This window comes from Eleginops maclovinus, chromosome 6 (assembly GCF_036324505.1).
Source record: "Eleginops maclovinus isolate JMC-PN-2008 ecotype Puerto Natales chromosome 6, JC_Emac_rtc_rv5, whole genome shotgun sequence".
Classification (NCBI taxonomy): domain Eukaryota; kingdom Metazoa; phylum Chordata; class Actinopteri; order Perciformes; family Eleginopidae; genus Eleginops; species Eleginops maclovinus.
Genome location: NC_086354.1, coordinates 20,559,221 through 20,584,206, shown reverse-complemented (window position 1 = coordinate 20,584,206; position 24,986 = coordinate 20,559,221). Strand labels below are relative to the sequence as shown.

Below are 24,986 nucleotides of genomic sequence, written 5' to 3'. Positions count from 1 at the left end.
TATATTTGTTTTTAAATGAGGGATCATTACATTCAAAACCATAAACATAAGCATCTCACTTCCCTACAAGCATTGTTTCACCCTTAGTCAAATAAAAATACAAACCTCACAAGAATGGCAGTATCATTTTACCCGACACAGTTAATAATCACTATTTCTGTAAACCCAAATGAACATCTTTGATCATTCAAAGTTGTCAAAAGGCCCAAATTGTTTCTGAAAATAGCCTACCTCTATTCACTTTCTTACCAAGTGTTGGACGAGAAGATTGATAGCACTCGTGTATCTCTACTGTATGAAGTTTAAGCCAGCAGCTGGTTAGCCTAGCTTAGCTTAGCATAAAGACTGGGAACAGGAGGATCCAGCTAACAGCACGACAGTACTAAAGTGCTAAATCATCATTCAACAATTTGTATCTTGTTTGTTTATTTTGTACGGATATGAAAGCGAAATAAGTACATATTAGAAGTACTATTATTAGGAGGAGTTTGTGTCAGACTATTTATTTTTTTGTTGGCCATGTTTTTTACCCTTAGGACAAATCGAGGTTAGCCGATCCCTCCTTTATGCTAAGCTAAGCTAACTAAGTGGACAAACAACGCTATCAATCTTCTTTTCTAATAAAGTATATCTTGTAGCGATGTTTGTGAAGATGATGAAGAAGTCTCCGGAGACACCAGCTTGTATATAGTAGGGTTTATTACAACAGCATAGTATCATACACCAACACGGGCGATGCGGGGTTCCCAGAGCCAATTGTGGAAGTCCCCCCGAAATCTCTTTGTGCATGCAATTTATAGGAGAAATGTGGGTGTGTGAGAAAATGCGATGTTCTATAAGAATGTGTACCCAAATAAGGTGATCTATACGTTCGTGCACCATGTCTTGTGCATACCCAAATAAGGTGAGATATACGTTGGTATTTTTCTTACTCATCCCTGGAGGCCTTCTGACATATTCCAGAGGTTTGTTATACAACCTCCTGTTGTAGCACATCACTCTCTGCACTCTCTATGACCTCAGAGAGTAACTAACTGTATATGAACAGATTTAATACACCACACTAACATTCACCATAAAAGTGAATAAGCACATTTCCCCCAAATTTGAAATGAATGATTTATACATTTTAGTTTGAGCTTGACCTAAAAGCTTTGAAGTGGCTCGATCGAAAAGTGCATCATTAAATCTTAAACATTACCTGAGATGCTGCAGAAGAAGGTAATATAATCTGTGAATCTCTTCTACAGCCTTGATCAATGCTATAGTAAGCCTTTAAACTGTGAGACAGACAGAACGTGTGAAATCCATATGAGCTGTTATTAATCCAAGTTGTTGGTAAAGTGACTGTGTGCTGTTGTGCGTTCAGCTCCGGGACACGCCTGCTTCTGAACTCACGTTTCGTCTGGATCACGAGCGGAGGCTGAGAGCGGCTCCAGAGGATCGGGAGGCCGTGGTTCCTCTGCCTCAGGTACAGCACTGCCGTCACACCGTATGAAGAGCTGTATCACACTTCACTTATTCTGCTGTCTGTGCTAAAGTTTCAACATGATTTTAATTAAGTGTCACCACGGGACAGGGAAAAAAGTTTGACTTCAATATCCATACTTTGCATTTTTTGTTTAGAGTTACCTTAATGTTGCGCTTAGCTGCTCTTACAAAATGATGACAAAAGGATTTTAGAAATGGAGAAAGAAGTAGCAACTGCAAGTAGGGGTCTGTGTTTTAAATAATATACTTTTTACAGTTTAATTCTTAATAACTTTTAATAAAAAAGGTCACTTAGAGCCCAAAGTGCTTTTTGAATAACTTATTTTTTTAGCAAAAATGCCCAGAATTCTCTTAAGCTTACTTAATTAATTCATAGTAATCCTGCAGAATATCCTTTGTTGAACAATTGGTTGGATTAAATGTGGACTTTTTAAATCAAATAGACCTACCGAAACATTGATGAAGCTGCATATCCAAAATGAAGGCTAACAATGACTTAATAGATTTCTTAAATGTCCCATTCTTATCATTAGAAAGTATTTTAAAATATGGCTTTTACTGACAATATGGATTCAATCTTCTCCCGATCCCCCCTGCAGCCGGAGGATGATCGCCTGCGTCTGGAGGCGCAGCGCGGAGCTCTGGAGCTGCAGGGCCTCCAGACCCACGACGTGCCGTGGCCTCAGGAGCGAGCCGTGCTGCAGCAGGAAGTCCGCCTCTTCAGACGCAACACCATCATCTTCTACATGAAGCTGCGGAGCATCCTCACCACCTGGAGGCTCGGACGCAAGGATGATGCCGAGGAGGAGACGACACGTCAGGAGGTGAGTCAGACGATTGTTAAGCTTTGAGGTTGTCCTTTTTTTTATAACTTTAGTGTGTTTCCCTACATGTTTCCTCATCAACATACTGCAGATTGTTTATTTGATCACCTGTGAAAGAACAGTCAGGAGGCATAAGGTCAAAGCTGGTTGATTAATTATCCATCAACTGCTAAATCAGTACACAATAAATCTGATTACTGAATTGACAAAGCAATAAGGAACATCAGGAAGTGTTTTGAGTTGCTCAATAAGGAGAAGTCTGAAAAGCCAACAGAGAAGTGACTCGTCCAGAGTGAGTTCAGTTCAGCCCTGGTTGATGGTCTGGTTAATTGGTCGCCCATCTAATTGAGCGTCTCCATTTGCTGTCCGGCTTGTTGAATCAGCGGTCGATGCTTCACCTTTTTCTGTTACCATCTTGTGCTTCCGCCTGATTAAACTCCTAATTTGTAGGATTCACGTTTCACTGTTGTTTTTTTCTGGACATGTTAAGCACTGCACGTCCCTAGAGACCACAGAGCATGTGAGCAGCACTGTGAGGTCTTTTTCACTGATTTACCTGTTGACTGAGATACACCTTGTTCCTCCTGTGTATTGAAAACAAACTACTTTTGTGGCTGTAATCAAGATACATACATTTTGCTTCATGAAATATTACATTTCTGTCTTGGATCGGGCATTTGTTATGTACTTCTACACCACAAAGTCTCAAAAGAATGTAAATTCTCATGATTATGTCCTGACTAGTCATTATTTATTCATGCAGTGTCTCATCTTGAATCCTAATTTTGCACCTACAGATGGTAGAGCAGTGAAAAGCCAACGTGCACCTTCAGGATGTTTACCTCCCGCCCTTAACTTGACATTGAATCTCTACAAAGTATTTTCTCGAGTGAGGTTTATTTTTAAAGCACCAGTACAGTATCAAAGGGCTTCACAGTGCTCCTTTTAGAAACAGTCAAATAAAATGATTTCTCCCAGTTTGAACACCTAGGTGAAATGAGAAAGAATGTCCCAGTCTCAGTGCCCTTTCTTATCAACTTACTGACTTTTAAAGGGGCCATAGTGTCCTAATTTCCAGGTTGATATTTGAATTGTTTGTGCCTCTACTGTGACATGTTTACATGCTTCAATGTTCCAAAAGAAGTTAGCGGGCCGGCTCTGTTGTGATTTGTCAACTGCTTAGAGATGTCCCGCCCCTTAACCTATCACGACAATGTGTTGGAGCTCTAGCCAATAGAAGTGCGAGTGCTATATAGTGATGTCACTATGTTACGGAAGTAAACAGTCCGATAGAGGTGTTTGAGGCAAGGGGGGAAATAAACTCCCTCTGGAGGGAACTTTGGGATTTTAGCCTTTGCAGACCGTTAACATGCACACAAACGTATATAACACACTACAGGTATAAAGCATAATAGGGCCTCTTTAAGACTGGCTCCTGATAAGTCTATAAGGGTGCAAGTCTTTTGTAAATGTGCACCCTTATAGACTTAGAGGTTCTTGAAAAGTGTTACCACAGAGTACAAGTTTACCTTCATCTATTTAACCTTTTCTATAAAGATTGGTCTAATGAGAGCGGTTCATCTTTTATGCATGGAGCTCTTTATCCAGAACATCATTAATTAAGTTTAAAACGTAAACTGCTGCAGATAAGCTTTTTTAAATATTAAATGAAAAGTATTACACCAGATTTGCTTTGGTGTACGTGTGCATAGAAAAGGAAAAACATAAATATAAAAGTGAAGGAAATTACTCTAAAATAACTAAATGTTCTGTCGATATTTAGAATGTGTCATTTATTCAAAATAAAACCCCAACTATTTACCTGTGTGACTATATAATGTGAGAGGCTGTGGGTATTAATCATGTGGTGGTTTGGTCAAAGACTAGCGACTCAGACAGGGTGTTTCTCTGCCTCTCCCATTGCATGCTGGGAAAAGCTCAGCGACTGAGTCTGAATGTGTTGGTACAAAAAATAAATGAATTAAAATGCAGGCTTTTCATGTCATCTGTTCCAGTTTGAGAAGTTGGAGGGCATCCCAGAGCTGGGAGTGATAATGGAGCAGGCGGAGGGGGGGGAAGAGCAAGACGACAGGCTGTGTTTACAACAAACTCCAGAGGACCCCCCCGACCCCGGACCCATCCTCCCTCTGCCGTCACCTGACCGACACCTGCCACACCAGAGACAGGTACTCACTCTCTCACCACTTCACCACTGCATTTATAGTAAGATAGAGTTAGGAAAAACTGCAGCTCAAGTGACTCCAAAACAAAAGAACAAGTAGTCACTTTTTTTCCAGTAAATTGTGAATAGTTAGGCCTTGAATTATTTCTTCCGTTCACTTTCATTGTGTTCAGATGAATGTTTGGCAGCCGATCCTTAGAGCTTTGGCAGGGTATGCAGATGAGAGTTTTGGCCTAGATAACAGCAATTATTTTTTGAGCACACCCAGTTTTTAGGCTTATTGTTTATGCAAAAATATGGACTCTCCGTGACATGCAAAGCACACAAAAGGAGCGCCTGTTCCTCACATGCGCAAATGTTTCTGCATTCTGTGTGTTGAGATCTGCTTTCAGTCCGTCTGTGGTTCACTTATCCACCCTGTAAAACTAAAGAAAGTACAGTAGGCATTTTGGATCAGATGCATTATTAAGCGGCTTTAAGTGCTCTACTTTGTCCCTGTGTTTTGATTTTGCACGACATCATGAAAGTGGTTTGCACAGTGATCTAACATTGTTACTGTACTCTGTGAGTTCAGTTTTAACAAGCGTGCACAGTGGACAATATTAAGCTTTATGCATGAGAGCAGAAATGCAGACTTAGTTGCTTAGTAAGCAGTTGCTCATGTGGCTACTACGGTGGAGCAGATGATAATTCCTGCAGGCAGAGTGAGATAGAGTATGTTAAGCCGTAGAGAGGTCATTGAAAGATTTCAGGGAGGAGTTGCATGTGATTTAGGCAGTTAGGCATCTGTGTGTCTGGATCTTTTCCCCTCTGGTGCTGAAGAGTAGATACCGATGAAGTGCTAAAGTGTGTGAGATGAGGTGTTTACGAATAGGGATTGCATGAAAGAGGATTTTGTTGCAAATTGTCCTAAAAAACACTTCCATTATATGGATAATCGTGAATATACTCACATTAATGACTTGAAAAAATCTGGCTGTCACAGTAGAGAAGTGGAAAATGAAGCCTGATTCTAAAAACACATGAATGTTGACGCACGAAAGAAAAGACTCCCACAGTTTAGCTTTTTCTTATCCTTTATTTATGCGGGGGACCTTATAATCTACAGTTACCATATTTAAGATTGTTTGATTTTCATTAAATCTGTAATTATCTGCAATGCAATAAAAGATTTATTTCTCAACAAATTGTAAAGTAGATAGGAAGATCCTCACAGAGATATAACTCAACTTTGTACTATTTAGCATATTTCATACAAACATGAAGCCCAAAGTGCTTCACAAAGAAAATATTACATATTAAAAATAAATATAATAAAATATTTATACTTGATGAATGAAACATACAACCGTACACATTTGGAATTCAAGTTTTCTGTCATTCGACTTATTAAGAAAAGCCTAATTGCCTTGTAAACTCTTGGTAAAACACACTTTATTCAAAGTATACAAATAAATATGTGTACGTCTTTCTATTGTTCCAACACTCACCCACTTTTTTCCCCCCAAATAAACCCTCAATTCACCAAGTTAGATGTGAAAATGAGCCTCTTCTACCCACTGTGTCTTTCTCTGCATGCTAAACAGATTCTCCTACTCCTACTATATTTGTCCAATTTCCCAACTTTTATTTACATCCGTTCATGCGTTTATATAAATGTGCTTTTATTGGCAGGAGACAAGGGGAGGTAAGATGGGCAAGGACAAGGATGAAAGAAAGGAGCGAGATATACAGTATATGGGAAACAGGATGGAGTGCTCAGATTGATTTATGAAGCACTTACAACACGGGTTCATCCCTGAGTGCTCTCAGAGAGAAACAAAGGACAAAGATAAGGACCATCAAGACAAAGACAGACCCTGCTGATCTCAATCACGTGTGTCCTGGATTAACTCGCCAAATAAAAACAAAACATTGTGCAGGGGTCTACCAGGGGTCTAGGTGGTCGTAGAGCCGTGTAAGAAGGAAGGAGTTCTGATGAAATGACTGTTTTGTCCTCTCTGCAGTTTGGGGAGAACCGGCAGGTGCTGCAGGCGGTGCGGATGCTGCTGGAGGATTTCAGGGAGGAGCTGCAGGAGGAGGAGACGCGGCGGTGCCAGCTGCAGCAATCCTACGCCAACGACAAGGCCGCCTGGGAGGTCAAGTGGGCCGAGATGAAGAGCCGCTTCGGACAGGTACAGATGGCATCTCAGCGTCCCCCTTAAAGGGACAGAACACAATCTGCTGTAGGAAACTAACGGTGCATTCATTAAGCTGCGAGGTGACAGGAAACATGTTCTCCAGGGAGAAAATCATCCGACTCAGGGCAAGGTGGTAAGGAGCTGAAACAAATAAAAACGTTTTTGTTTTTTAACCTTCTCTCTTGGCTGGTCAGAGTAGTTTTAAAACTCCTCTAATGATATCAAGTTGTCTCTTAATCATAATAATCACTAGCAAGGTTGGGAGGGTTACTTTAAACCTGTAATCTGTTCGTAGTTACCGATGGGAAAATGGGATCGGTAACCTAGTTTTTAAAAGTATCACAATATAGATTTAACCTGATTCTTCTTTTGATTAACCTCAATATCAAGATCAAGGTCGAATGCAATGCAAAAAATAAAGAAATATAGTACAGTACAGTACATCTTACATAGAAGAAATACAATCCGATCCTCTTAAGACAGAATATGCTCTTTTATACTACAGTTTTCCTGTGTCCTCTGTACTGGTGCTGTAAGGGCATACACGTACCTGCATCCTGATGACGTTACATGTAATCAGTTACTCCTCAACCCTGATCACCAGTGACAAACAAATGGACAGAATCCAATTCATAATCACCACTTGAAGATGTAATTAAAAAAGGATGGGCGGCTCCGAATGAGACAACAACATGAATCACCTGCTCAGTCATTCAGCACGGTGCCTTTGTGTTCGATGTTCCTCTAATCGTCTCTCTGTGATCTCAGAACAGCTGTTATCTATTATGCACACTCGTTATGGGAATATCTTCATCTCAACCTGATAGGAGTGCTTGAAATACGATATGAGTTTTGTGTCACCGTTAAAAATATTGCTGTTTGAGTCCTCCAAGATTGCCAACACACTTCGGTTGACATTTGCTCAAAATGTTGGCACTGCTTTGATAACGCTCATAGACTGTAGTTCTGTTTCCCATTGAGTGGCGTATAGGAGAGTGACGAAACAGACTTCAACAGAGACTTACGTAAAGGCCCCTTGTTATACTCTTTTTCAGCCATATGTTACAGGTCTCAGATATATACGCATGCCATAAACCCCTCTGTTTCAGCCTTGTTCCAGAAGTGCTGATTCTGTGTCTGTAGCTTTAAATGCTAATGAGCTGCTGCTGGCCACGCCCCTCTAAGGAGTGATTGGTTTAAAAAAAAACAATGGTGCTCAAGGAGGAGATTCAGGTGATAAGGTGGGCCGGTGTTACCTTGGTTGGTTATCGGCTATTGGTTCGCAACCCAGAGAAACATTGTGACATCAAGTGGCCAAAATCTGATCAGCTCATTTGCAGACAGGTTTTTATAAAGATGGATCAGGAGGACAAAAAGAGAGAGCATATTTATTCCTGAAATTGTATATATAAATGTATAAAAGACATTAAAAAGTGGATATTTATTATGATTATTGGTGAGCTTTAAAGATGTCATAAAATATCAAAAAATCTGAAAATTCCTGTGCAACATCATCATGGAAATACATTTCTTAATGGAAATATTTAGTTTGAATGCTGTTTTAATGGAGTTGTTCTACTAGGGATGCACAATTAATCAACATTGCAATTGTTAAAGGCAGAATAGGTGTTAAAATGAGTTTTATTAATGCAATATTGTGGAGCTGTGTGTTCCAGCTGTATATCCCAGCCTAAACATCGTATTCTACAGGCCTAAAAAAACATTTTTGATTGGTGCAGATCCTTTCAAAACACCAAGATCATTTTATAATATATTTTAAAAACCATGAGACTTGAGGCAAAAATGATCAATCCCTCCAGAGTCATATCGCAATTGCAATATCAGTCAATATAATCGCACTAGTTATTTTGATATCATGCAGCCCTGATTTTAACACCACGTATACTGACGCATTTGATTTGGATTGTGTGTTAATAGTTAGTAAACATGTCAACACTAGGTTTCCAGTGAGAGGAAGTGAGTATAAGAGCAGTGTGACGAAGAAGGAAATGAAGTCCATTATGTGTCGGAGTCTTGTTGTATGCGGTGTCTGATTTTAACTCGAGATTTTCTTTCCCTTTAAACGGCAAAGCGTGATCAGGATCAACAGATCAATGTGGGGGAAAAAGACAGCACCCAATCAATTTGAGGATATTCAATATTTTGTTTCTCAGAAACTTTCCTCCTTAGATATATCTGAGGAAAAAGTAACTGCAGCTTTGGGAACCAATTAAGCATCAGTTTGATTTAAAGGAAGAAGATGATCTTTTAACTCCCGTGCTCTTAATCTGAAAAGCTTTTACATGGTCCATATCCTTCCACAGAGCAGAGGTCGCTCAGGGCTTCAATGAGAACTAATTTACTCCTCTGATAACACCACGTTGAGCTCTTCTGTTGCTCCACTGTGCTCCGTCCTGATTAAGACTTCAGAAACATGCCCCGAAACTTTTGGATTTTCACTCAGGATTATTACACAGCCCAGCAGAGCAGAGCAGAATTGCAAATTACCCTCACCTGTGTGTCTATGTGAGGAAGTAAGAGAATTGTTGAGGTATTAATAACAGGCTGGCTCATGTTTAGAACTTTTTGCATATAGTATAAAGCCTCCTAAATAACTGTCTATATTTATCATTTCTAACTAATGGCTTTTAAGTCAGCAGCTATACTGTATAAGTTAACCTCTCTATTGTGTAATCAGACACGTTGAAATTAATATAAAGGTATTCACGATGATCTTTGTGAATGGGAGTTAGTTAAGCTGCTCTTTGAAGGCAACTTTGACTTGCTCGTCGCAGCCGGACTCATGGATAAATAATAAATCTGAATAAATATTCAAATTAAATACAAAAATCGGAATCCCAAATATTTGTTATTCATTTATTTTATTTTATCAAACTGAAATTCTATGGCAGTTAGCAATGTTTATTATTTAGCATTTTTGTCATTTAATAATACAAAATTGCAATAATTAATTTAACCCATCAAATCAATAATCATAGAAAAATATAAATAAAAAAACAGTCAAATGAAAACATTAAGTGAAATTAAATTGAAACCTGAACAGTAATTGTTAGAAGAAAGATTTGATGTTACTATATTTAAAAAATAAGGGAATATGGGAAAAAAGGAAATCAGTGAGACGTAGAGGGATGTTGAATCCATGATGTTTTCTGTTCCAATTTCCCCTCATTGTATGCTGCGTCTGATTTTACTTGAACTTTCTCCAGTATGTCATCACACACATTTCCCACCTGATATAAAACTAAACAAGCCAAGTGTTTGTGAATGGGCGTTATGTAAGCTGCTGACTCGACTCGCTCCTCACAGCTCCACGCTGCAGACTCAGTTTGTACCATTGTGTTGAGGCTTCAAAGCCCTCTGAAGATAACAAAGCTCTGTTCTTCCAGAGAGACTTTCCTCCATCGCTCTGCAGCTTTTAAGATTTCTGCAGTTCATCTGAATCCTCAGTTCATGTCCTTCCTCCAGAGACCGGTGTGAAAAATACATTTGGGAAGGGAGACCTGACTCAAGTTCTAACTGTGTGTTTCTGTCGACTGCAAAAACAACTCCTGGTGCTTTGTGATTCCTTCTCCTAACCTCACTGTGCTTCTTTTAGTTTTGACTGTATTAGTAGGCATTAAGACCTGAAAAAGCCCTGTCTTTGAATTCAGGTACCAGTCTAGAAACAGATGTGCTGCAAATTGAACATCAATTAACTATTTGAAGATTGGATTTTACACCAAAAGAAAGAAGTTATCTCGGCCTAATAACCTGTTTTAATAGCCAAGCTTCAATCCAACAAAATCCAATAATTCCAATATAAATTGTGCTATAAATTAGGGGAATCAACCCTTTAATTGGAGCCATGTTAATTGTTGTAGTATTTCATCATAACACCTTTTCTTTGGCTTCAATTGTTCTTTTTATACCATAATCATGACTTTATAATGACTTATCAACTCAACATCTCTGTGTCTTTGCTGTTTTTTACCAGCCAGAGGATGAGGCACAGGACAAGGTGCGAGGAGAAGCTCAGGGAGGTGAAGGGGAGCCGGTTGAAGACCCCGAGAGCGAGATGGATCTGGAGCGGGAGGAGCACCGGCGGCTGCTGGCCGACAGCCACAGCGCATCTCTTGACCTCCACTGGAAGCTGCAGCACGGGGAGAAACGGTGGAGCCGAGAGAGGGGGGAACTGATGGAGCGCCATGACCGCGAGAGGCAGGAGTGGGACGGCAGCATGAGGGAGCTCCACCGCAAGATGGAGAGGGTGAGAGGATCTTAACTTTTTAATCTACACACCACATCTATTACACGTCTGTCCGTCCTGGGAGAAGTTTCTGTCATCTTCTCCCCATTAACTGTGAGTTTTTCAGAGGATGTCGTTTTTATATTCTGTACAAGCGGTTAAGTCCCCTGAGACAAAGGTTAAATGTGTGATATTGGGCTATATAAATATAATAACCTTTGATTGATTGAGAGCAGGGACGAAGTGTAAAGAGAGAAATTAAGTTTGAGTAGAAAAAAGCGTCAAGGGAGGACAGGGACAGGGATAAGATGGAAGAGAAAAATAGGTTAGATTGAGAGGAATAAAGTCAATCAAGCCAAGCTCACATACTAGATATTTAAGGAGTCTGTCAATAGGAAATTAATGAACCCTTTTTAATGAAGAAATCTTACCAATGGAACAATTTATTAGCTGTTCTGGAGCTTTTTGGACATATAAAACGTGCGTTTCTAAGATAATCAAGGAACCTTTCTGTTTAAACATTTCATCTTTCAACCTAATTAAAACTGTCAAAACTCTGTCATTAATTCATCCTTTTTTTTATACATAAATGTAGTGTTTTCTCTACTGCTATGACATGTCTGGAGATGGTAAGACCTATGCCAACCACAATCTCTTAAGAGAATACCTTCATGGGTGTTGCTTTGTCTAAAGAAGATAATCATTATGCATTCACATACAACAGAGGATCCGTTTCAGATGTACAGACAAAACAGTATAAATAGATACTCAGAACGCAGCCTTGAAACCCCTTAAAATGAACTGCTCAAACTGGAAAACACATCTGAAAGATCTGAAGCCTTTTCTTGTTAAACAATGTAAGTGTGTCTTTATACCCCAATGGATTCAAGAGTGACAAAGAGTGACAAAGCACCCCTATAGGCGATTATCCTCTCTGTTCTTTTGTACTCTAGAAAAGTCAAGGTTAGACACAGTAAATACTAAGCTTTACTGAATAATTGATGTATTTTGTGGGATTTAATTAGCAGAACTGCAGCTTCTAAACTCTGTTTGTGTTTGATGTTCGGGGCCGGATTGAGCTGGTTAATATAATATGAGTGTGAGGGTATTTACATATAAAGCAGAGGCTGGAATATTAAGACAGAAAATAGCAAGAAAAACTGCTGATGCAACGGCTGAATGTAGAAACACAGAGCAGGAGGAGTACATACATTATTCAGAGAGTCATGCAGCACCCTGAAACACAGATCAGCAGATGAACTGATAACAGTGGGTGAAGTGATGGGGAGGTTCTCCTTTAACCTTGAGCCTAAAGCTGGGCACTTAACTCTGAACGCTGCAGGTGGAGCTCAGAGCGAATGCATATATTAAGCATACTGTAAATGCAAAGACCATACGTGAGGACGCATAAATCCTTCTGATCAATTAGTTGGGCGATATGTGTCTACACTGTTCATCCTCTGTAGTAGACTCATTGATTATTTGATCCACAGGAAAGAAATCACCAGAATTTTGATAATTAATTTGTTTTTAAAGTAAACTTTCACGCAAACATGGAAGAAAATGCTGTATTTATCCCCTTAAATTTGGAGATTTACGTTTCATGACCCAATCTGTACTGATGTACTGACAGATATGAAGAATGTCTGTACAGATATGCTCAGGTTGTTTGTTTAGAAACAGTTTTGATGTGAAATTGCCACCAGAATTCCCTAAACATTTTATGGGATCTTTATCAAAGTGTTTTTTTATGTCATTTACTTGTTTGTTTGTTTGTTTGTTTGTTTTCCTGATTATTTGCTGATATGATGTGAGGGAAAGATGGTTGAGATACACCAAAAAACCCACGGCTGAAATTGAAGTGGTTTAAATGCTCGAGCTCTTCATCCAAAAGCCTAATTTTAACCCCTCAATATCACCATCAGTAGAAACCACATGTCAGGCTGTAATGTAAAGACCGTCAACAAACAAATACACATCTTTTTAGGAAATATTGGCAAATTTAATAAGTGTCAGGAGTTTGTATATAATGAGCTCACACTCCCAAACTACAGTCTGATTCTTTGATTTGATTTCTGTGGCTGACCCTCTGATATGTGTGTGTGTTTTTAGATGCAGAGAGAGCTGAACAGCCGGCGCGGCGAAGGCATGGACGTCAAAGATGGCAGCTCAGACCTCAGAGGCATGTTTTCTCCTCAGGACAGTCCCTGCATCGCCCCCCGCTCCCCTCGCTCCCCTCGCTCCCCCTGTACCTCGACCCAACTTCAGCCCCCACCCAAGCGCTCTCACTCTGACTCCGAGGCCATGCTGGAGCAGCAGGGGGCTTCCATGAGGCTGAAAGGCCCGACGGAGAACCTGTTCCTGGACGCGCTGTCTCTGGACCCCCTCAGCAGCCTGGAGATCCCGGCCCCCTCCAGACTTAGCGAGAGCGAGAAGAGGTTCCCCTGCATGAAGGAGGTAACACATGCACCAAGACTCTTCTACAGAAAACCAGAGATCACTTTTGGGTATGAGGGAAGAGGGTCAAACTAGAGCATTTACAATACATCTCCTTACACTCGAGGATGTTATGCATTTCTCTTAAGCCATAACAAGGTCCTAATGGGTTGGTTTTTTACATTTCATTGATATTTTAATAAGGGAATTAGTCCTGCCAAGCAAACACAATTAGATCGACTGTCACTTAGAAACTTGAACCTCAAATGACTAATATTTGTTTTAATTTGAATTTATTCTTCGATTTTTTTAGAAGGTTTCCCTGTTTTCTCTTTTTTCTTTGTGGGTCATTGTAGTTATAAAGAAAAGTAAATTACATAGCTGGGGAGGTGAGTTATGATCAGAGAAAAAAAAAAAGATGGTATTGAATTTGTAGATTTAAGAGGAAAAAAACCTAAAACATTTTTAAATGATAAAATCACGAAATGTAATCGAAAAAAAACTCCTTTGAAAAATGTGTTGTGATGATGTCGTTCCAACATGGCACAGTTAAGGTTTCTGATACATGCATTCAATGTATATTGGTCACTTGTTTCAGAACGGTTTATTTATATTTTATTCATCTGCCTTAGAAGTTTTCAAATAACAGATATTAAAACATTTCAACTACTGAGTTTCCCCCTGATGTTACCTCCTATAAATCCTCTTACACTGGAAACTTTCTCCCCTGATTTAACTTGTTACCCGTTGTGTTTCAGGCCCTGAATGAGATTTCGGAGAGAGAAGATGAACTCGGGAGCCCGGAGGACGACATGGCTGTTGGGAGTCTGCTCAGGTAACCTCAAGTCAAACTAAGTTCAAAGAGTGTTTAACTGGGTAAACTATTCTGTGATAAGCTGCTGCATATTAATAGATTTCAGCAGTAAACCCTTGCTGCAGATTGTTCAGCCTCCTGCTAGACTTCTGCTGCTCATACATACACATGAATCCCTCAGGAGATCGGCTGTGATTCTGTTACTGGAAGTGACACAGAGTTTCCCCCTGGTGAATTCTTTGTGAAACTTTCTCAGGTGGCGGGGAAGTGATCCAGCTCAATGTGCTGTTAAATAATTTGAGCAGTTTTAAAACATCGAGAAGGATGAAGTTGCTTTTTAAAAACAAACATGCGTATTGAGGTTTTTTTCTGTTGTGTTGTTTACTTTTATTTTCCTGACTTGAGTTCATTTTGATGAACCGTATGTGCCTTTTTGTGTTTTCCAGAGCCAAGTCTGTGTGCTCCATGAGCGACTTCCAACGGTTAATGGACAGCTCGCCGTTTCTCCCCGACAAGACTCGCCATGGGGATTTAGAACAAGACGACGTGACCCCTCCTCTGTCGCCGGACGACCTCAAGTACATCGAGGAGTTCAACAATAAGGGCTGGGACTTCCCATCGTCCGCCTCCGGTTCGAACCCTGCCCTGGAAGGATGGACAGACAAACCTCCAGCCTCCTGGTTCCTCACCACCAGCGCCACCCTGACCACCAGCACCCTGAGCGGCCCCGAGCACTGCCACAAGTCCCCGCTGAGGGGCAACGGGGCCGGGGCTGCAGGGTTGGGAGCGGAGCACTACGACGTGTTGCTCCACAGCCCTACCAGAGCGGGGGCAGCTGAGCGCACTACTGCCCAAGACCCGGACTTCCTGTACGCCAAAGGGACCAAAGCCAGGGGCGGAGGGGAGGCAGGGGTGGGAGCCAGCGGGTCGGACGAGGTGTTCAGCGGCGGGAGGTGGACATGTGGGCTCCTGGAGGGTGGGGGATTGAGGACCTCTCCTAGTCAGTCTCCTATCTGCCCCACTGTGGGCTACACCTCCTCTCTGGAGCTGCAGCTCTCCAGGAACATGAGTGACGACATGAAGGAGGTGGCGATCTCCGTCAGGAACGCTATCCGATCGCCGCCCGGGCCCTTGGTACGGGACACCGCCTGCCAGACCAACGGATTCACCACCCGAGGCACGCAGACCACCCAGACCATCAGCGTGGGTCTACAGACGGACCTGCTGAGGAACCTGACCAGCAGCCCTCACCGCTGCCTCACTCCTAAAGGCGGAGGCACGCCGATTTCCTCGCCGTCACGCAACACGAGGAAGATCCAGTACTCTCCCGTCGTCCAAAGTAAGTTTGAGCGACCGTGCTGCTCGCCAAAGTACGGCTCGCCAAAGCTCCAGAGGAAACCGTCCATCACCAACAACAAGGCTGATCCACCCAGCAACAGCCGCGCCCCGACGCCCACCACGCCGCAGAAGAGCAGCAACGAGTCGGCGTGGGCTCGTTCCACCACAACCCGCGATAGCCCCGTCCACACCACCATCAACGACGGACTCTCCAGCCTCTTCAACATCATCGACCACACACACGTTGCCTACGAGTCCATGCCCAAGTTCAACAAATCCCCCAGTCGCTCTCGGCCAAACACGGAGTCCGGTCCAGCTCAGGGGGCCATCGCAACGGACCCCAGGAACGAGTGTTTGCGGATTGTCCGAGGACGCTCTCCGAGCCCAGTGCAGATGATACTGGAGAACACGGAGGGGGGGAGCATACGGCAGGACTTGTCCGCCCCGCCGGGATACACGCTGGCTGAAAACACGGCCCGCATCCTCAACAAGAAGCTGCAGGAGCAAGGGTTCAGAGACGAGAGGCGGCTGCAGGCGGGGGGGCAGAGCAGCAGCAGGCAGGCGGACTCTGACAGAGGACAGGCCGGATGTATGGAGGTAAATATAAAGGCGAACCGGATCCATCGCTTCATCACTCATTTGATCTGGGGCCCTTGTATTATGACGCAAAAATAATTATGACTTGTGGATTGAAGACTTTAAAGCTTCTGTGGTTAATCAGAGAAAAAGCTGGAGTTGTAATATGACTAAATTGTTGCTTTTTTCTCAGATCGAAAGCACTGACTGATGCAATGGTAATGTCAAAACATTTGACCCTCTTCAAAAATACTGAACTTTCCTTCATGGCTGTACACTCTTTAAGGTTTCTTCTTCTTCTTCTTCTTCTGTACTTTCCTCTTCTCTGTCGTGTCTTTCCTGTGTTTTGGATTTTATTTCTGTGTCTATAACTCACACTGAGGCCCGACCGAACCCTGATTTATGTGTCTGATGAGCGGAGAAGTGAAATTAATGATCTGAGTGAGATCATAGCTACCGAGTAAATCATTATCAGCAACTCTCCAAATAAATGTATTTCCAGTGGTTCCAGTTTTGAAACTGTTTGATCTCCTCTATACTGGAGAAAACCTAAGAAAAGTGCTGATTTCACTCTTTAAAATCAGCGCTCGGACATATCGGTCGGGCCATTTTCACCACCCATTCAGCTGACCTGTGGGAAAAATAAAAGACGGACAGAAACCCATCTTTCTGCTCATGTTTATATGATGAAACAGAAAAAAAAAAGTGCTTTAGTTTACTGTGCCGGCACGCCTCTATAGACAGATTACAACTTCAGGTTGTGCAGCATCAAAGCTGTACATTAAAACAATGTTCAAAGACATACTGTAAATATAAAACCATAGCATTCACAGTGAGCAACATAATCCCGTATGTGTCCACTAACATGCAGGACTGAGCAGCTGCTGCTCACTGCAAACTAGATTACATCTGATATGTGATTTTATAAATGATAGTGGATCATTTCCTGCACTCATCCGCTAAGTGAGGCCTTCTGGAGCATGTAATATGTTTATATTATAATACACATCTGGACTTCGATCATATATTACTGTTTCTTTGTGCCTCAAATAGATAAATACACACAGTGGGGGTGGGGGGGGGGGGGGTAACATGTCTTTAAAGATCCCTATTCAAACTGTTTAAAATGTCAACACGTAACCAAAAGGCAATGTTGCAAAAGCTATGTGGAAATGAATCAGTATACCTACTGGAAAAGTAAGTTTACTGTCTGTTTTAGGTTAGGGTTAGGGTTAGGGTTTAAATGTGTTAAAATGTCAGACAATATTGGAGAAAGCGATCACAGTCGTGTAGAGGTCAATAGGACTTCCGTTTTACTAAACAATGTGCAGAAACTAAAGTATTTCTTTTCATTATTAAATCATTTAGCGATAGGAAACTCTCAATCAACTATTCGATCAATAGACTTATCATTTAAGCTCTAAAGAAGATCAGAGGTCAACCGTCAAACCATATCAAAGTTTTACTACATCCTATATATATATATATATAAAATAATCAGACTTTTATTTTTGCTCTTCTTTAACCCAGTTTTTTTACAACTAGAAGAAGGTTTTAGTTAATCCAATCATGTTTTGCTGTTTAATTTCCAGTATCAAACACACTGATACAGTTTAAAGCAGGAAAGCAAAACAGCATTTGAGAAGGTTTGGGATATACATTTAAATAAGTGATGAACATTTGTTGAGTCTTTCTCTGTAATGTTGACCATTTGATCAATTGATTCAATGATTTAGCAATACCAAGTTACTGATCTGCAGCAGTGCCTTTTATAATGTCATATCACCTGACCGTAGTTTATTTGTAGATAATTGTATTTATTTCCAACACTATCTGACCGGCCTGTATCTACTTTAAGGTCCCAGTTTTTTTCCAGGTCTAAAGTGAATGGGTGTGTGTGTTAACTTTCCAAACTGAAATCGTCCTCTTTATATCTTCTGGTAAACCTCTCTGCCTTTGATATGTCTTACTATAACTTATCCAACTTCTTTTTCTGCTCGATTTTACAAATTAACATATCCCGCTCTATCTCCCCCCCTTCCCCCCTCTCTCCTCCCCTCTGGGCTTTATCTCCCCCCTTCTCCTCCCCCCTGTCCGCTGTGCTCTGATCCAGAACCACACTGTCATACTAACAACTCCTTGGGGACTCTAACTCTGCTTGTCTCCGTGATGTAAGTTCCTCTTCCTCCTCTTCCTCCACGAACCTTTGGCAGTGGGTTCACCAGCCAAACGGACCTCTCACCTCACGCCGTGCAGACCCCACCTTCCCCCTCCCTCCTCCTCCTCCTCCTCCTCCTCCTCCTCACCCTCTTCATCAATGCATGCTTCACAGGACGGCAGAGTGACAGTGTGTGAAGCCATCGGAGTGTCATCTGTTTCTTCGTGTTAATGCACGCATGCTCACTTTCTTTGTTATAGATCATTTGTTTGTTTTATTTAAAGGACCATAGTGGTGTTTTTTGCATGTTTTAGTCCATTAACCACATAAATCACATCTGCTGTTATACAGTGCCATACCATACGTTTAAACTGATTAGGTTTAACACATTTTCTCACCAGTAAGGTATGAAAATCTACTTTAAGAGACTGAACTGAAGCAGCATTAGTGTGTTATGACGGGGTCATTCTGATGGTCCTTATATGAGAGACTGGAAGGCCTATTTTTGCAGATTAATAATAAAACAACAAAGGCAGATGGGCCACTCAAATCCATTCATTCCCTGTGGATATATCAATGTCTAAAGTCAAGAAAGCTGCACATTTGAGGATCTAGCTTTTAAAGAGTGTAAACTTGAGTAGGGTATGAGCTGTAGGTGAGTTTTTACAACATATTTACCCACAAACATGCTTTAAACATATGACTATTGGCAAGCTTAGAATGCAAAAACGTTTCTGCTCCTTTAATGACAACATCAATTTGACAAAAACTGAAGTATTCACTGTAATCGGGTTTGCATTGGAAGTCTTTTTGAAAGTTTTAGCAAGTAGATTATCATAGCAAACAGAGAAGAGATTGATTGAATTAAATGATGTGACTTTAATCGGATAGATCCTGCAAAACCGCCGGTATGGTCCTTTAAAACAAACTCAGTCCATGTGATTCGAGAAGAGGCTCTTTAGGACGTTTCTTTGGAGGCCCTGTACGACAGTAATTTGGTTGTTACTCTAACATTGTGTTTCTACCAGGAGACTGGATGGACTGTGAGGTTGTCTCTCAATGTTTTTACTTTCTTCACCCTTTTTTTGTCCGTACAGTGTTTTCTTTTTTCTCTTCCAGTTCCTGCTAGTCATGTCCTCTCACACTAACAAGTCCTGAAAAGATAAACCGAAGAAGACCGCTGCTAATACTCATCTCTTTCTGTGATGCTTGGTGGATATTAACTGCTTACTCTGGTCCATTCTGCATGCTTAAAGGGAAAATCCACAATCAGATACTCTTACACTGCTACACAATATGACACAGTCTGTCAGTCACAATTAAAAAGTTCAGGAGTTTGCTTTGGTATACTAATTCTGTACAAAAAAAACAAGTAAAAAACGTTCACTTTCGAACGTTCACGGTCGGACAATTCTGTGGCGATCAAAAACAATGTCTTCTTTGAGAACTTAACCGAAGCGACAGCAGGTATTAGTTTCTCTGCTTCTGCTCTGCACATAGGTGATCATTTTTATTTGCTTTGCTATTACACTTACCATGTTCCCTAAACACGTAAAACACGCTTATCGAAACAACCTCTAAGAAGTTCAATTTTGGGAATTATTATTCAGCGACTTTCTAATCCCTCCCTGACAGGGTATTTAGTCTTGTTTTTCTTGCCCATCATCTATTTTTGTAATCAATTTAGCTTAAAGTTACCAGGAGTGGGGTTCGAACCCACGAGGGCTATTGCCCATTGGGTCTTAAGTCCAACGCCTTAACCACTCGGCCATCCTGGTTACTCTTGCAGGTTATCTTTAGCTAGAACAGGTCGATTTGATCACTTAAACGTGATACTTGAAATGTTGTGTGCAGTACTTCAAAGGTACATTTATTAAAGTTGATGCGCAGTAATGACTCTTTACAACTAGCCATCATCTAGTTTTGTAATCTATTCCATTCACCTAGTTCTTAATAACTTAAAGTTACCAGGAGTGGGGTTCGAACCCACGAGGGCTATTGCCCATTGGATCTTAAGTCCAACGCCTTAACCACTCGGCCATCCTGGTGACTCTTGCAGGTTATCTTTAGCTAGAACAGGTCGATTTGATCACTTAAACGTGATACTTGAAATGTTGTGTGCAGTACTTCAAAGGTACATTTATTAAAGTCGATACTCAGTAATGACTCTTTACAACTAGCCCTCATCTATTTTTGTAATCTATTCCATTCACCTAGTTCTTAATAACTAAAGTTACCAGGAGTGGGGTTCGAACCCACGAGGGCTATTGCCCATTGGATCTTAAGTCCAACGCCTTAACCACTCGGCCATCCTGGTGACTCTTGCAGTGTATCTTTAGCTACACAACATTCATTTCATAACTTAAATCACCCATCAGATCGGTCAAAAGTGTGTTTATAAAAGATGATGAGCTCAGGATGTTTGGCTGAACAGTGTTGACTCCTCTCTCTGTCCAATTACTGCCTGTTTTTTCAACTACAGAAGTGGCAACTGGGTCTAGGGATGGCAATGCTGGTTGGTAAGTCTAGCATTGTGATGCAGAGAAAAAATCAGAGTAAAAAGAGTCCCGAAAACAATATTATAGAACATTAATTTGGGACGAGATGCGTGCCAGTGTTGTTCTACATTAAAAACAATGCAAGGCAAACAGAGAGGCCTCTTTGAAAGGAAACAGTCACTGGACAAAGAACAAGTAAGCTACAAAATTGATCATATCCACGAATGCCATGTTGTCCCCAATAGGGATTGAATAAAGCAAGAAATGGGTTCTAAAAGAAACACTTTATTTCTTAAAACCTGACATTTAATTTAGGGTTAGGGTAATTTTTTTGTCAAGCCCCACTTAACTTGATCAAAGGAAGCCTTTTTTCATCTATTGTCAAAGACGAATAGTGTTTAATGCTAATCCTGATGTTTAAAAAAAGACAGAGTATTTATGAACAGTGTCAAAGTGTTTTACGGTGGATTTCCCCTTTAAAGTTGAACACTGACAGAGAAGTTGATGTGAAGCTGTTGTTCAGCAGCCTCTCCTGTGCACTGACTTCCTGTTAACATTACTGGTGCATGATCTGTGGAGTGATCTGAGGTTTTAGCACCGCATAAGAAATCTTGTATTAACCCACCAGCCGCTCATTAAACGACTTCTCGTCTGTGTTTCCGGTGTGTGTACACAATCCATCCGTTCACAAGCAAATTATTTATTGATGGAGACGCCGCACATCCGTCTCGCAGTGTTTGAAACGCATCATTTTCTTCAGGGAATATCTTTTCATCCATCTGACTTCTTCAGTTCATCGCGCCATCGCCGTCGAGTCATTTAGCAGCACCAGTTTGTTGCTTTGCGGGGTCAACGTCTCCTTTCCTTCACCCCAAAATCTAACGCCTGGAGATTATCTATTTCTAAATCAGGCCAGTGGTGTGATATCCCTGCGTTATCATTCACCCAATCGAGCTCTGACTTCATTCAGCCGCTTGTCTCTCATCGCTTCACCCTCTTTTTTCTCACTTTTTTCATTTATGATGCGGAGGACAGATGTATTGCAGTCATTTCATCACCATGTTTACCACAGCAGAAATATGCATACATAATTCTGAACCAATTTCCTTTTTTTAAACCCATTTGGTTGTACTATTCTGTGTCATACACATCCATCATTGTGACATACATCGATGTAAACACACAAAGCAGGACAGTTGATCCTTTATGTGACTCCAGCTGTGTCCTCCCACAGTCTGGTCTCCTATACATGACATTTCCATATATTGATACGGCATTGTCAATAAAATATCGAGCTTAATGTATTTTTTTCCCAAGTTAAGGTTTGTTTTTGATCACAAATGCATTTCTTTGATTATATTGAAAGACTATTTTATAAACACTTATTTAAAGTTATGCTTTTAAAAAGAGCGGTACTGATTGCTTGAGAAAAACAAAACAGCCTTATGTAATGACCCTCCCGGCTGTTTTTTGTTTAACATTTTTAAATATATTTCATACATCTGCCTCCTGCTCCACTTTATGTATTAGCTTTTACTGAGTAAAGCCTGCAGGTGCACTCTATAAACAGCTCCACTTATAGTAATGATCGCCTGAGAAAAACTAGAAATCCTTCTAAAATTGAATATAATAATATATAAAACTTCCTCTATGACACCCTTTAGACACAAGCATCATTTATACGTTTGACCCTCTGCTCATTCACTTTCTTTCACTTCATTTCACTTTCTGTTTCACCTCGTTGCTGCGTTCCCCTCCTCATTGACAGCTGCTTGTTGTTGGCAGGACCTTCCTCGCTCTCCAGTGGCTCCTCCTCTGGACTCATGCTTCCTGAGACCGGCCCGTCCGGCAAACCGCCGCCCCCCCTCCCGGTGGGCCGCCCACTCTCCCTCCTCCTCCCCAAAGTGGAGCGAGGGCACCAAGAGGACGTTCACCTTCCCGCCGCCGGGACACCGCAAACCCATCCTGGAGGGCGAGGAGCCAGCGTGAGGCCGTCCTCTACCTCCTCTCCTCCACCTCAGCCTAAAAGACCCAGTACCTCAGAAACCCCCCACCCCCCTTAAACCTACAGACTCCCCAGAGACGGAGCCTGAAGGAGGGGTCGGGATCCACCCTGTAGCACCAGCTGACCATCGAGGAACCAGAACTTCTTTTTGAGAAGAACCTGGAATGTACTGTAATATCATAATAAAAAGATTTACATTTTCCATAAAAGGTGCCTGCACACTTGAGTTAATCATGCCCCACATGTGTGTTTATGTATTTAAAACATGCATAATTTAGTCACAACTTTGACTTTTCCAGGTGAAAACTGTAGGTCAACTGATGCATTTGTAAGAAATTGACGCCAATTTTCTGCATCTGTTTACAAATGTTCAGTTTTTTTTACGCCGTCCTGCATCCTGTCATATTCGATTTTCTTTTCAATGACAACAAACCTTTTGTTTCTTACTTTCCAGCTTTTAAAGCTTGACTTTCTGTTTATTTACAAGAGGAGGAAAGACAACACAAGCAAACAAACAAAAAAAACTTCTGCTTCATCGGGTCTGAAGCAGAGACACATGATGTCATTTCTGATGTACTTCTTTCTTTTTGGGGGATGAATGTTTCGTGTAGAAGAAGGGTGTCGACAAACTGAATAACCTTATGCATATTGGAAGGCAGTTGTTCAAATATCAGTCAAATATCTGCATGCCTTTTGAACACTAGCACTTTAGTGCATGTACATACGAGCTCTAGTCATTTGTGATCACTCAGCTCCGCTGTGGGAGGAAAAAGAAAAACATGTTGGGATGGAAATTCCCACGAGCTGTTGTTTTTGTTGTCACATGATTTGCAGAAGAAGAATTTTTAAGTGAATTATTGTACCTACAGGCTGTCTTTGTACAGTTGTTACTATTGGATATGAATTACCTTTTCTTTTGTCAAGAAAAATGGGATTGTGGGGAAAAAATATGAATGTTTTAAATGAAAATCTATGTCAAAAAAGTCTACCGAGCTATAGTCTTATGTAAATACTAAATGGTAATAAACATGAATGTGTATTTACAATACTTCCTCCTCAGCCGTGTGTGTTTGTGCATCGATATCTCTTTATGATACAGGTTGGATATACAGCTCATGACAGATTATACGCTCTTTCATTAGACCTGAGTTTGCGTTCTTGGCAGAGACTGATGGATCATGTGTGTGTGTGTGTGTGTGTGTGTGTGTGTGTGTGTGTGTGTGTGTGTGTGTGTGTGTGTGTGTGTGTGTGTGTGTGTGTGTGTGTGTGTGTGTGTGTGTGTGTGTGTGTGTGTATGGATTACAGTGCAGACCACAGGATTACAGTGGGTCAGGGGACACACACACACACACACACACACACACACAGTGAATGTGAATAAGAAGATTGTGTCCTCCCAGAAGTGAAATCCTGTTGCATTATGGTCATACATGTGTCACCTTACTGACGATACTCTCTTGTCACGCAAGATAAAATCCAGGAACATCTACACTCCATTATTTAAACATGACCCTAGTGGGGTGTATGTGTATTTCTATTTGGGGGTTTTATACGCTAACATTTTGAGGTAACTGCTGGCATCTTTTATCACTGCACACCTTTTTAAGCAGAAAAAGCACAAGTGATTAGACATCAATGTCTGTGTCTAATTCAATTGTCCCAGTTAGCCAGCATGTGTAGTATGTACCATGAGCTTGATAGATTTCGATCCTTCTTGACTTCATTATTCACAGCTGTGCTTTCTTACTTGTGCATTTCAAAATGTCTGCTGTGAAAAGGGCTAAATTTAAAATCAATATTTTTAGAGTTCATGCACAAAAGAAATGTATCCAAAATGTCTTGGAGCTTTCCCAAATAATCCATTTGAGTAACAACAAATACTTAAGTGATCTGTGATACGAAAATCCTATGTATGTGTCAACAGATGGATATTTCCAAATGTCTATATAGCAATATACTACTACAGGTAAATGAAAGTCATTTTGACCTTTTAGTTAAAAAAAACACAATTATGTCTGAGGTGCAGCACTTAGTTGTTTGCTGCCAGCTATTAGAGACACGTCACAATCTTGCTTTGATCATTTTCAGCTTTTCACTTTTAAGTAGATACATACATCACAGTAATAAAATATGTGGATTTAAAACGGATGTCTTTTATTGGAGAGCTTAAAGCTGTTATTGACTCTAAAGAGAGGGGAAGCAGGAAAGGGAGTCGTAAAGAGGCAGAGTGCTGAAGGC

The 24,986-nt window shown here is 41.1% G+C and overlaps 1 protein-coding gene and 3 non-coding genes across 5 annotated transcripts in view; 1 reads left to right on the top strand and 3 right to left on the bottom strand.

The window, feature by feature from the left end:
- The window catches only part of LOC134865846 (microtubule cross-linking factor 1), a 63,638-nt gene extending 39,842 nt beyond the window's left edge, over window positions 1–23,796 (top strand). For both annotated transcript variants that reach the window (XM_063885618.1, XM_063885616.1), the window contains 9 exons: window positions 1,370–1,471; window positions 2,091–2,315; window positions 4,331–4,501; window positions 6,504–6,671; window positions 10,672–10,944; window positions 13,036–13,380; window positions 14,118–14,194; window positions 14,620–16,108; window positions 22,529–23,796. In XM_063885618.1, coding sequence (XP_063741688.1) covers window positions 1,370–1,471; window positions 2,091–2,315; window positions 4,331–4,501; window positions 6,504–6,671; window positions 10,672–10,944; window positions 13,036–13,380; window positions 14,118–14,194; window positions 14,620–16,108; window positions 22,529–22,732 — 3,054 coding nt within the window. In that variant the 3' untranslated portion in view covers window positions 22,733–23,796. The remainder of the gene's footprint in view (window positions 1–1,369; window positions 1,472–2,090; window positions 2,316–4,330; window positions 4,502–6,503; window positions 6,672–10,671; window positions 10,945–13,035; window positions 13,381–14,117; window positions 14,195–14,619; window positions 16,109–22,528) is intronic.
- On the bottom strand, window positions 19,941–20,023 carry trnal-uaa (transfer RNA leucine (anticodon UAA)). The gene has a single exon. It is a non-coding gene; the product is annotated as a tRNA-Leu (tRNA).
- Window positions 20,211–20,293, bottom strand: trnal-uaa (transfer RNA leucine (anticodon UAA)). The gene has a single exon. It is a non-coding gene; the product is annotated as a tRNA-Leu (tRNA).
- Window positions 20,480–20,562, bottom strand: trnal-uaa (transfer RNA leucine (anticodon UAA)). Its single transcript has one exon. It is a non-coding gene; the product is annotated as a tRNA-Leu (tRNA).
- Window positions 23,797–24,986: the final 1,190 nt, after the last annotated feature.